Source organism: Pyxicephalus adspersus, chromosome 1 (assembly GCF_032062135.1).
Source record: "Pyxicephalus adspersus chromosome 1, UCB_Pads_2.0, whole genome shotgun sequence".
Taxonomy (NCBI): domain Eukaryota; kingdom Metazoa; phylum Chordata; class Amphibia; order Anura; family Pyxicephalidae; genus Pyxicephalus; species Pyxicephalus adspersus.
This window is the reverse complement of record NC_092858.1, coordinates 109,077,171-109,089,508: the sequence shown is the minus strand read 5'-3', so window position 1 is coordinate 109,089,508 and position 12,338 is coordinate 109,077,171. Positions and strand designations below refer to the sequence as shown.

The 12,338-nt window shown below is 38.3% G+C and overlaps 1 protein-coding gene across 5 annotated transcripts in view; it reads left to right on the top strand.

Moving 5' to 3' along the window:
- Positions 1-12,338, top strand: part of SLC6A17 (solute carrier family 6 member 17) — a 350,014-nt gene that overhangs the window by 273,357 nt on the left and 64,319 nt on the right. For all 5 annotated transcript variants that reach the window (XM_072423282.1, XM_072423301.1, XM_072423291.1 and 2 more), the window contains one exon: positions 3,472-3,631. In XM_072423282.1, coding sequence (XP_072279383.1) covers positions 3,472-3,631 — 160 coding nt within the window. The remainder of the gene's footprint in view (positions 1-3,471; positions 3,632-12,338) is intronic.

The window sequence follows — 12,338 nt, the reverse complement described above, 5'->3', positions numbered from 1 at the left end:
TGTTGAATAGCGCGATCGCGCGCGATTCCGGATCGCTAATACGAATGCGCGACCGATAATCCGATTTTGTTTGATGAATCAGGGGCACTGTATAAAACAGCTTTCATTTGTGAGTGACATCTGCTAAATAATTAGCGAACAAAAGAATGGAGTGATCTTCCAAGGAAAGATGGTGTTGGCTCCTGGAGGCCTGCAGAACTTTTGATTTATCATTATAATCCAAATACCTCACCAATCTGAGAGATGCATGCAGATCCTTTTAGGGAGGACCCAGGTGATGTGCCCATTCCACTTTACATTCATGCTCCAGGCCTAATTAAGATGGTATAGTACTGGCACATAAATCCACAAGTTGTGAGGGCTTTACTGATTCAGGTACTCCTATCATGTGAAGGTTATTTCTGCGTGCCTTATTCTCTAGATCATCAATTTTTTCTGCCAGGGTAGTTTATTGCCAGTTTCCAGGGTAGATTATTGGACTTAGTAGCAAATAAATCATCCTCCGGATCACAAATCCTGGCCTCTGCATTTGTGATTCTAGTGGCATGTACCTAGATTTCCTGACAAATAGATTGAAACTCCTTTTCCATAGCTTTTTCTATAGCTGATTGCACCTTGGCTGGCAGACATGTTTGCAGTACCACTGTCAACAGCCACCCTAGTGCCACCAATAAAACCATCAAAAGCACATTTAGAGGTAAACCTTTCATAAAATAAGATTCAGACTGCCTAGAAATTCTAAAATTGGCTAAAGAAACCATTGCTGATGTTTATGCGCCAAAAAAAAACTGCCAAAACAGACTAAAAAGTGATATTACAGCATTTAGCTGCAAATATACACTGGCAAATTTTTCATGTTGTGGTTAAAAAAAAAATGTCTTTTTTACTCAGAATTGTAGGTGAACACTAATATTAATGGATTTAGAGTTTCTTGCCTAATGGGTTTCCATCTTTTTAAATTTAATATCTTTTTTTTTAAAAAATTAACTCTCAGAACTTTCAGAAGTTTGTATTGTTTGATCTTGCCAACTGAACTTAATTGGAGTCAGAATTTTACAGTTCCTATCACTTCTCATGTTGAATGGTGATACACAGGTGCTTTATCTCTGGTGCAGAGTTTAGCACCATTAGATGTTAGCTATTTTAAAATGTTTTATCGAATATAATTGTAAAAAGGTTTTTTTCGTCATGCAGTTTCTCTTTTTTTTATTTATATCTCTGTGTATACTTTTTATAATACTCATTAATGGGAATGCTGTGAAGATAAACATCCTAATGTGAAAATTGCAGCTGCTGAAATAAACAGCTCATTTTCATGAACTTTATTAAATGATCTTGGTGGAAGTATAGTGGTAAATTAGTGCAAAAACACTGTTTAGAGCATCTTATTCATCAATTTCCTTCTATTGGTTGGAACTTTTACACTATACAATTTGCGTTTTTAGGCACTTATATGAGGACACCATATTTGATGATTGCACCCTATTGTTTTTTTTTTACACTTTTTAAACACTTTATCGCCTTACATGCATTTGTATGCACTATATTAGAACTTTGTTTTGGATGCAGTATTATGAGCGAGGAGGCTTGCTGGTTGTCTTTGGCTTTGTGAACACTAAATAAAAGTTTACCCTTCGAACATTATGCACTTCTATGTAGCTGTAAAAATTCTGAGGAAAGAGTTTACCCCCAGTCACTCACTTGTATTTGCAGTAATGAATTGCTTTGTATGTGGTGTACTTTAAAGGAAAAAAAAAAAACATAAAGAGTATCCTAAATTAAGGAGCCAGTTTGGGCATAAGGTGTACCAATTTCACAACTCTGCTATGTAGTCCTATGTATCTCATAATTCATGAATAGATTGAAAGATGTGGTGTCAACTAAATATCAAGAAAATATGATTATAGCAACAAGAAAAGCAAATAACCTGGTGATGGAGGTGATTTTGAAGACATTGAAGTAGTAGATGTCCTTAGACTTCTTGGATAAATAACAAAAACATATTTAGCTGTCGTGAAATACAATTTAGATTAAAACTAGGAAGAATAGAGATTAACTTTTTTTATTGTCTTAACATATTTTCTAAAATTTTACTAAACCTTTGTATATCAGTACAGCTTGGAGCAAAAAGTGAGGGGGACCCACAATCATGATTTTTTTTACCAGCAACATGGCTGATTGAAAAAAAAGAAATCTGAAATTTCTGGGCTGTTATTTTATGTTTTTTTGGGTTTTTTGTGTTTGTAAATGGACATGTAAATAAAAGACAGTAAAAGCATTAACTACATTAGAAGTTAGGCAATAAAAAAACAGCTCTCCTGAAAAAAACAACTAAGCTTGGAAAAATTGAAAGGCAGAGACCAACCATGACAATCAGCAATAAGGTGGGTAGATACAAGGAAGGTATAAAGTTAAGGAAAGTGTATATATGCAGTTGTGAGGATTTAAAGCAAAAATGAACAACTTGAAAACAATTGAAGGAAATACACCATTCAGTACCTTCTAATAATCAAGTAATGTTCTGTTTTTTTTTTTTTTTTTTTTTTTGCTGAAGTGCCTATTCGTTTCTCTTTCTTCCCATTCTAATGCAGCCATGTTTTCTCTTGGCATCCAAAGTCACCCTGCAGCCACAAATCTGACCTCATTCTTTGTTTCCCAATCTAAATCCTGCACCTGTCTGGTTAGTATTCCTTGCTGCAGTTGTCACCAAATATGTAAAAGGAGTCTTGCACGGCTTCCTACAAGCGCTTACTCAGAAACAGAAAGGCGCATGACTGAAACAGGCTGACTACACGTTCTGTAAGCAAATTCACTGGCAGTGCCAAAAAATGTAAAATGTAGAATTTAAATATATTAGGGCTAAAAATATATAAACTGCATTTAAGTACTTGTCACAAAAAGACTGAACAGGGTTCAACTAGAAGGTTAGGCTAACCTTGACTTTCATCGCTATTTGGCTGAAACTGCTGATGATTTTTACATAAAGTTATCTGTTAAGGTTATTACTGCTTACATATGTATTGTGTACCTGAATTACCCAGGGTTATTTTACGTTTTGCAAGATATTGTAACCCATAAAAGCTATTCCAAAATCCCCATACCTCCGATTGCTTAGACTAATCTGCCAAAAATGCTTCTTATTAATTGCCAACATCTGCTTTACCTCATTTCTGTTTACACTGTTACTAAATAGGCCAATCACTTCATGTTATAATGTCCCATATGTTGTTTAACAATGTGTATATATATATATATATATATATATATATATATATATATTTTACTTGCAAGTATAGCCTTTTTGATAAAAGCATGTAGAACAAATTTATGTGGATCTGGACTATGGATGTTGACAGCAGAACTGACTCAGTCCACTGTGGTTTGCATGTATTACTTGCATGTTAACAATGTTACATTCATGTACCATACTCCTCATTTCACTGTAATTTTTCTTTCTGCTAATAATTGTAGTCAGCTGTTGCATCCTTGCCTTCCTGCTGGGCTTGATCTTTGTTCAGCGTTCGGGGAATTATTTCGTCACCATGTTTGATGATTACTCTGCCACCCTACCACTCACCATTGTGGTCATCCTGGAAAATATTGCAGTAGCTTGGGTGTATGGCACAAAGAAGTAAGAATCCTATTACTCTCTGACCTCTCTTGAACTTAAACCTTCCTTTTTTACCAGTTTTTACTTACAAACTGAAAAGTAACAATATATTGAAATAACATTGTATTTTTGTGTTTGATTGGAAAGTTTGTTTAAATATAGATAAAGATAAATATAATTTTTTAAAAATATTTCTGCAAAATCACTGAAATCATGGTTGAATATAGATTTGTCCTGCCACCTGCCGTATAATAGGTGTAAGGAAAAAACAACAAGTGAACTTCTCATCTTGTAGCTAACCTTGCTTAGTATCAACTAACTAAACAAAACACTGAAACCAATGACTCATTGGCCCTGATTTATGAAAGCTCTCCAAGGCTGGAGAGAATACACTTTAAGAAGTGAAGCTGGGTGATCCAGCAAACCTGGAATGGATCTGGTCCAGGATTCAAAACATTTGCCAGCAAAAAAAAACAAACGATTTTTAAAAATCCATTCCATGTTTTCTGGATCACCCAGCTTCACTTCTGAAAGTGTATTCTCTCCAGCCTTGGGGAACTTTTATAAATCAGGGCCTCTGAATATGCCATATTCAGAGGCAATATAAGCAATGTATTTACATCACAATACACAAGGTGATTTATTAGGAATGACAGTGCCTTTACATGTTTTATACCAACAGTACTTAGCCACAAGCTTTTAAGTAAGTACTGTTAGTACAAAACATGTCAAGGCTCTGCTTCTTTGAATAACCTGTGTTGTGAGTAAAACATTTACTGCTATCACATCCCTCACTCTTTGTTTGTACTACTCAAACTCTAAGTGTAAATTAAGCATATTACTGTTGGAACTGAACTTTTGAAATTCAATTGGTCTTACATTATTCAATATAAGACCAGGGAAGAGCAATACATTCTGGGCAACATTTCCCAGCACCCTTGTTACCATGTAGAAACCACAAGAGGCAGGGCTTGTACCTGGAAGTAGGTGGTGAGCATCTGTAAGACCTTAGTCTATTGTACATAGCTACAGGCAAGTACAATTACACAATGGGATTTTGAATTTCAAAAGTTCAGTTCCAAAAGTAATATGTTTAATTTACACTTAGAGTTTGAGTAATGCGTGAGGGATGTGCTATATTCAGTAAATGTTAAGCAGAGCCTTGACATGTTTTGTACTAACAGTATTTAGTTAAAAGCTTGTGGCTAGATACTGTTGGTAAAAAACATGTCAAGGCACTGTCATTTCTAATAAATCACCTTGTGTATTGTGATGTACATACATTGCTTACTGAATATGCCATACCCAATGAGTTATTGGTTTCAGTGTTTTATTTAGTTAGTTGATACTAAGCAAGGTCCAAAGAGCTAGTGCAATTGCCTGTGTTGAACAGTGGGGTTAGTGTTGTTTCCCTAGCAGCATCAGCAGGACTGTTTATGTATGTGATTGCTTTGAGAATTTGCCCTGATAAATTTTATCCCCCATTAGGTTTTAAATAGCTAAATAAATGTATTGGCTGATTTTGAAGTAGATGGAATATTACAACAAAATTAAACTGCCAAAAAGACTTCCAAACTGACTTTCTAGTGCATATGTATTAGGGGATAAGGTCCTAGGTTCATTTTCCAGCAAATTCCCACATTACCCCCTCCTTTCAGAGGGCTTATTGGGTAACAGGGTGTGAAAGCTTTTAAGCAGATGATGAACATCCTAAACCAGAGCCAGAGTTGCTTTTCTCCCCTAATTAGTGTTGGTAGAATTTGCCACTTTACAGTTCGCCAATTATTCAGCCAATTCATCTAGTGGCCATTGACAGTCTTTCATTGTCCACCAACTGGAATGGCTGGGAAGTACACTATAGCTGTTATTGACAGGTATAGCATACAGCTCTGGAACCAAATTAAATCAATTGACTAAAAGGCTATTTCATGGGCTGGTGTGGGCAATTTATTTGTTATGTCATTATCAATTAAGCAGAAAAAAAGGCCTGGAGTTGATTTGGGGGGGTGCTTGTTTGTGGTAGATTTTGCTGTGAACAGACAACATGCAGTCAAAGGAGCTCTCCATGCAGGTGAAACAAGCCATCCTTAACCTGCAAAAACAGAAAAAAACCCATCTGAGAAATTGCTACAATATTGGAGTGGCAAAATATACAGTTTGGTACATCATGAGAAAAAAAACACAAAGCACTGGTGAACTCAGCAACACCAAAAAACCTGGACGTCTATGGAAGACAACAGTGGTGGATGATCGCAGAATCATTTCCATGGTGAAGAGAAACCCCTTTACAACAGCCAACCAAGTGAACAACACTCTCCAGGATCGATGTCCAAGTCTACCATAAAGAGAAGACTGCATGAAAGTAAATACAGAGGGTGCACTGCAAGGTGCAAGCCACTCATAAGCCTCAAAAATAGAAAGGCTAGATTGGACTTTGTTAAAAAAAATCTAATCTCAGCTCATGATCCAAAGTATACCACATCATCTGTAAAACATGGCGGAGGCAGTGTGATGGCTTGGGCGTGCATGGCTGCCAGTGGCACTGGGACACTGGTGTTTATCGATGATGTGGCACAGGACAGAAGCAACTGAATGAATTCTGAGGTGTTCAGAGACATACTGTCTGATCAAATCCAGCTAAATGCATTCTAATTGATTGGGAGGCATTTCATAATACAGATGGACAAAGACCCAAAACATACAGCCAAAGCAACCCAGGAATTTGTTAAAGCAAAGAAGTGGAATATTCTTGAATGGCCAAGTAAGTCACCTAATCTGAACCCAATTGAGCATGCATTTCACTTGTTGAAGACTAAACTTCGGACAGAAAGGCCCACAAACAAACAGCAACTGAAAGCCGTTGCAGTAAAGACGTGGCAGAGCATTAAAAAGGAGGAAACCCAGCATTTGGTGATGTCCATTAATTCAAGGCTACAGGCTATCATTGCAAGCAAAGGGTTTTCAACCAAGTGTTAGAAATGAACATTTTTTTTCAGCTTTTTAATTTATCCAATTACTTTTGAGCCCCTGAAATGAAGTGATTGTGTTAACAAAAAGGCTTTAGTCCCTTGCATTTTAATGCAACCTTTTTGTTCATTCCACTGAATTAAAGCTGAAAGTCTGCAGTTCAACTGTGTCAGAGTTGTTTTATTTAAAATTAATTGTGGTAATGTGCAGAACCAAAATTAGAAAAAAGTTTTCTCTGTCAAAATATTTATGGACTGTATGTCATTACGACTGTCTAAAGTCAATTTTGGGGCTAAGCCTAACTGCATGTTTTTGGAATGTGGGAGGAAACCCATGGGGAGAACATACAAACATCATACAGCTAATGTCCTAGCCGAGATTCAAACCCAGGTCCTCGCACTGCAAAGGCCAGAGTGCTAACCCTTGAGCCACCATGCCTTATGGGTAATAAGGAACACATTTCTTGGAAATATGTCTCTCAGGACAAGATGCCCTTCATCTGTTGAACCTTAGTCCGGGCACAAACAAAATGGCCACAGTCAAAATGTACAGTTTGAAAAAAGAGACAAAATTCCTTCCTCATTTCATAAGGCAATTGGATGTTTTTTGGATCAACAGTCTGCAGCCTTTCCTTAAAGCCTTTAATACCCAGTTATATTCTGTGCTTCCAGAAAAGCATCTAGCTTTTTCCTAAAGCAATCTACAGTATTTGCTGAAACTACTTCGTGAGGGAGCCGATTACACATTTTCCCAGACCTTACAGTTATGATTCCCTTTCTTAGTTTCATGATTACCAACAACAAGCTTGAAGTTGTGGCCCCACGTACAGGCCTTCCAGAACATATGGAATCTAAAAAAAGGGTAGCAGTGACCATAGTATAATTTAATTTAATGTAAGCTGTACAGGATGCAAAAACAGCAAAGATAAAAACATTTATTATTAGGACAGCAAATGTTCCATTATTAAGGGTGTCTCTTTGTGAATTGGACTGGGAAAGAATATTGTGCCTAAAGACAAATGTTAATGTTTCAAGTCTGTTCTACACAAAAACAAACACTATGTGGCTCCCAGCTAATGTTAAAAAAGCCATAAAGAATAAGAAACGGGCATTCCAAAAATATAATAATGAAGGATCACCTTCATGATTTAAAAACTATAAAGAATATAACAAAAGATGTAAAAAGGAGATAAAATGTGCAATACTTCAAAATGAAAGACAGATTAAAAAAGAAAGAAAGGCAAACCTCTGAAAATGTAGGCCCCTTAAAGGATGTCTCTGGGTTGGTAACTGGGTATAAAGGAAGGGCGGATTTACTAAACCCTTTTTTTTTAGCTCTGTGTACACAAAGGAAAATGGCAGAGCCAAAGTCCAAATTGCTAATAGCAATGTCACTATCTTAAATGAGCTATAATGGACCAAAATTGATATGATTGAGAAACAGTTCAGCAAAATTACCATTGACAAAGCACCAGGACCTTATGGATTACAGCTCAGTTATGTCAAAGCCAATGTTTAAAATTTTTAGAAACTCTTTAATCACTGGCATGAAACCAATGGATTAGAGTAAGGCAAATGTGAAGAAAAAGAAAAAGAACTGTGTATTAAAGTGAAGATAACAGAGACTGTTGATCCATTGAACATCCAATTGCTTCATGGAATTGCCAAGGAATTTGCTGCTAGAGCAAATTATAACGGAGTTTTTTTACCTTCCTCTGGATCAGCTATATTCATAGGGTTTTATATCTGGGATATGTTTATTTCCCTAGTGGTTGAACTTGATGGACTTATGTCTTTTTTCAACCTGACTTATTATGTAACCCTTCACAGATTATTAGGCAGCAACACTTGCTTCTCTAAGGTCATTGCTCATGTCTTTCCTCCTTGACATTGTGCTATCACATCAGAATGCTTTAGACCAGCCAAAACGTATACTTTTATTGAGGTGGTCACACTTGCTTATTTTAATATGTAAATACACATAGGATCACCAGGACTTTGCTGCCACTTACCCTCCTAATTCCTAATGTAAGTGGTAATAGTATTTTTACATTTATAGTATTTATTTAATAAAAAAATGACATAGTATAATATGTCCAGTGTTGTTGTTTATCTGAACTTGTGTTTACCTAATTTTTTAACCTGCTACGAACAAGATGTTTTTAATTTTTGTCCCGATATGCTAAACCTTAGAATTAGAAATGGGTGTACTTTTTCTTTCTCATTACTTTATTTGCGGTATATACCTTCCTACCAGTGGTGACTAATGACTTATTGGCCCTCATTTAAGCTAGGTGATTCATTTTTATAATGTTACTGCTCATTTCACCAGATCAGTTAATGCTTTGTGTGCCTTTCCTTATAATGTCTGTGCATTTACAATTGGTCTTCTGTGCAACAATGTTAATATCTGAAAATGTTAATTTTTGGCTTGAGGTTTTTGGAGGCTGCAATTATGATTCACCTATTTGCATATGTTGTTCTTCCTAATTGTCATTGTGTCTTTCAATGAATGATAGCGAAAGAAAAATTATTATCCACTGTAAAATCCTTTTCACTGATTGTTGATTGAAGAACACTTCCAGTTTTATTGGGCCCTTTGCTATGCTTGGAGATTTTTTCTTGGAGATGAGGTGGTGGGTTTTAGCTACCAGATGGGACTGACCTATTTTACCTCTTTATTTTTTACCTTTACTTCTTCTTGTGGCTGGCACCATAAACTTTATTATGTACAAAATATATTTTGAATCAAGTTAGGTGATAACAAAAAAAAACAGCAGCATTAACCTGAATGACTTCTTTTTTGTATATAGCCTTAAGACAACAAACTGGTAAGATAACAACTTGTTCATTTGTATTTCTCATGGCATCTCTTCCAAAAAGTGTCAAACTTTGGCATTTGGCTAGCGTTTCTCTGCCTTATTTACCCATTGTAACACAATTTGGAACTTATTATTTGCTTTTATTAGCACAGCATCCCCAATTTAGGGACACCCGTGATGAGGTGCATGATGTGGCATCAAATCAGGTGACACAGGAGACACAAGGATCTCTGCAGACTGCAGCAGCAAGAACACTGAAACACCAAACAATAAGGGGTTAACACAGGAGCTGGACAGGGAGAGCACTGAATTAAACATCAGGTGTGGAAGAAATGCTCAGCAGAGCTTGAGGGCTCAGCACTAGTAGAGACACATTGCAAGAACACTGAGTGCTGTGTCTCAGCTAGCTAAATAGCCATGGATGACTTAGAGGCTTCCTAATTGGCCGGCGGGATGGGCGGAACTGATAACACTTGGGATAGTAGCTATGCCCAGGGTCAGCACTGCCTGCGTGCACAGAAGCCAGGTGCCTGCACTTTAGTGAGGAAGAAGTAAGTGTGACATTACCCCCCTTTTACGGGGCCTCTCACCCATCAAGGTCCAGGTTTCAGAGGGAAGCAAGGATGGAATTGCTTGGCGAAAACAGGAGCAGACACATCTGCAACTGAAATCTGTGATCTCTCCTCCAGAAACCTTTCTAAGGCGAAAACCTTTCTAATTATTCAGGTACATAAGCTTCTTTCGAGAAATTTTGAAATCCAAAATATGATGGACTTTATATTCCTGAGAAGAATGAGAAAAATGATTCAGTACCAACGGCTTAAGCAGAGGAACATGGCAAGCATTGTGCTTGAGATGTGGGGGAAGCAGAGCAAGGTTTAGAAGATGGGAGGCAAGGATGTTTGCCGTAGACAATGAAGAATGGTGTTTCTTTGGTGCTGGTGCTGGTGCTGACATGGTTATTGTGGGAGAACTCCCCCCATAGTAGCAGTCATCGTGAAAGGCAGATACAAGGGCTCAAAAATATTGCTCCAAGGCCTGCTTGAATCTTTTTGTCTGCCTATTAGTCTGTGGGTGATAGGCCAAGGAGAACTCTGTAGAAATGTCCAGGGATTTAAATGTAAATTAAAATTCAATATGTGTGGGCATATCGTGAAGCGTAAAAATTGGCACCAAAGCAGCTGTTGATGATAAAACTAGAAGAGGTACAAAATGGGCCATTTTGGAAAAGCAATCCATGACCACCCAAATGACTGTACAGCCATTAAAGAGTGGAAGATCTATAAAAAAAAACATCGACAGGTGACACCAAGGCTTCTTTGGAATGGGCAGAGGAAGAACCGTCCTGATGGGGCACAGGTAAACGACTTGGTTTGAGCACATACAGCACAGACCTAGACGTAGCCCTTCACATCCTTACAAAGGTAGGGCCACCAGTACAGACCTGGGAGAAGGGTGAAAGTTCTGTGAATGCCCAGGTAACCAGATAGTTTATAGTCACCCAACATAAAATTTTGGTCCAGAGTTCAGAAGGCACCCAGGTTTTACCTGGGGAATGGCAGATTCCTGAAGAAAGAGTCAAGACTAGTGTTGTTGTTCAAAATCGGGTCGTCCTAATGTTCGACCGTATGGCCGTTCGAATTCAGGTCGACCTGACCCGAATTTTGTTGAATTTGAAGCCCTCCCACAATGCCTAGGGACCTCCCCCATAATGCCTAGGGCCTTCCAATAACAGCAGGGATGCTTTCCTCCATGTTTGTTGTGGCAGGCAGCCGATTGGCTGTCTGTCACTGCATGCCACACAGGCAGCCATTGACCTATATAAAGCCAGGACGTGCCTGCATATACCACTCCTGACAGAGATTTGCTAGCATCACAACCTTTCTTTGCTGCTTGGCTTGCTTTGTCAAAGTAAAAAAAAGTGCTTTACTTAGTTAGACTGTGTCACACTCACACTATTAGTCAGATAGATTGTTGCATTTTACTGTATTGGTGCAGTCCTGAAACCTACTGTACTCAGGTAGAGTGTTTCACTGATAGATAGATAGATAGATAGATAGATAGATAGATAGATAGATAGATAGATTGTATACTGTGCTGCATATTACAAGCGTCACCACTGAAGGAAAGTGCTGCATACAACACACACAGCACACCTGCATTTTTGGTATCAAACCCCCAATAAAAAAATTCCACTTACTGTACAAATTTACACTTTGTGAAGCATAATAACTCCAAAGTATTTTGCAGGGTGTCAAGCCACACAAAAATTTGTACAATGTCTGGCTAAAGAGGAAGAGGCAGCGTTGGCAGGGGTGGTCAGCTTGTTTTTAGCTGCAGACCTGAGAACAAGAAGCGCTGCTGTTGGTGGTGGGCGTCCATTATTACCACACCATGAACAAGAGGTAGTAGAGTACATGACCCAGCCTGGGTCAAGTGATTGTACCTCTTCTTCATCCCAGACACAGGCCTCACAGGTGTCCCAAACAGTCCATGATACACCTGTTCCTCCTAGTTCTTCATCAGCGGCTGGAAAGTCTTGTGTACAGCAGTATGTAGAGGGGTTGGAGAGGTGGAGCTACAAGTGATGACAACACTATGGTCATCTGCAAACTGTGTGCTCAACACTTGAAAGGAGGCAAAAACCCAAACAAACTTGGAAAAAGTTGCATGAGCACACATTTAAAAGGCCACCACCCGGTAACCCGGCGGGAACACCTGGTCAAAGCACAGAGCTCTGTGCAACCACCTCCGCCCAAGAAGAAAGCTTAAACTGCTATATCTTCCTCCGCTGCCTTTCCCCCTTCTGCCACCAAAGTTACCCATGCTGCTGCCAGCGATTTGAGTGGGGCATGTAGCCGAGCATTTTTTTCAGGCTTTTTCAGGCTCCACCAGTGGTAAGCAGGAGCTCCAACGCAGATCGACTGCTGTTTGTCACAT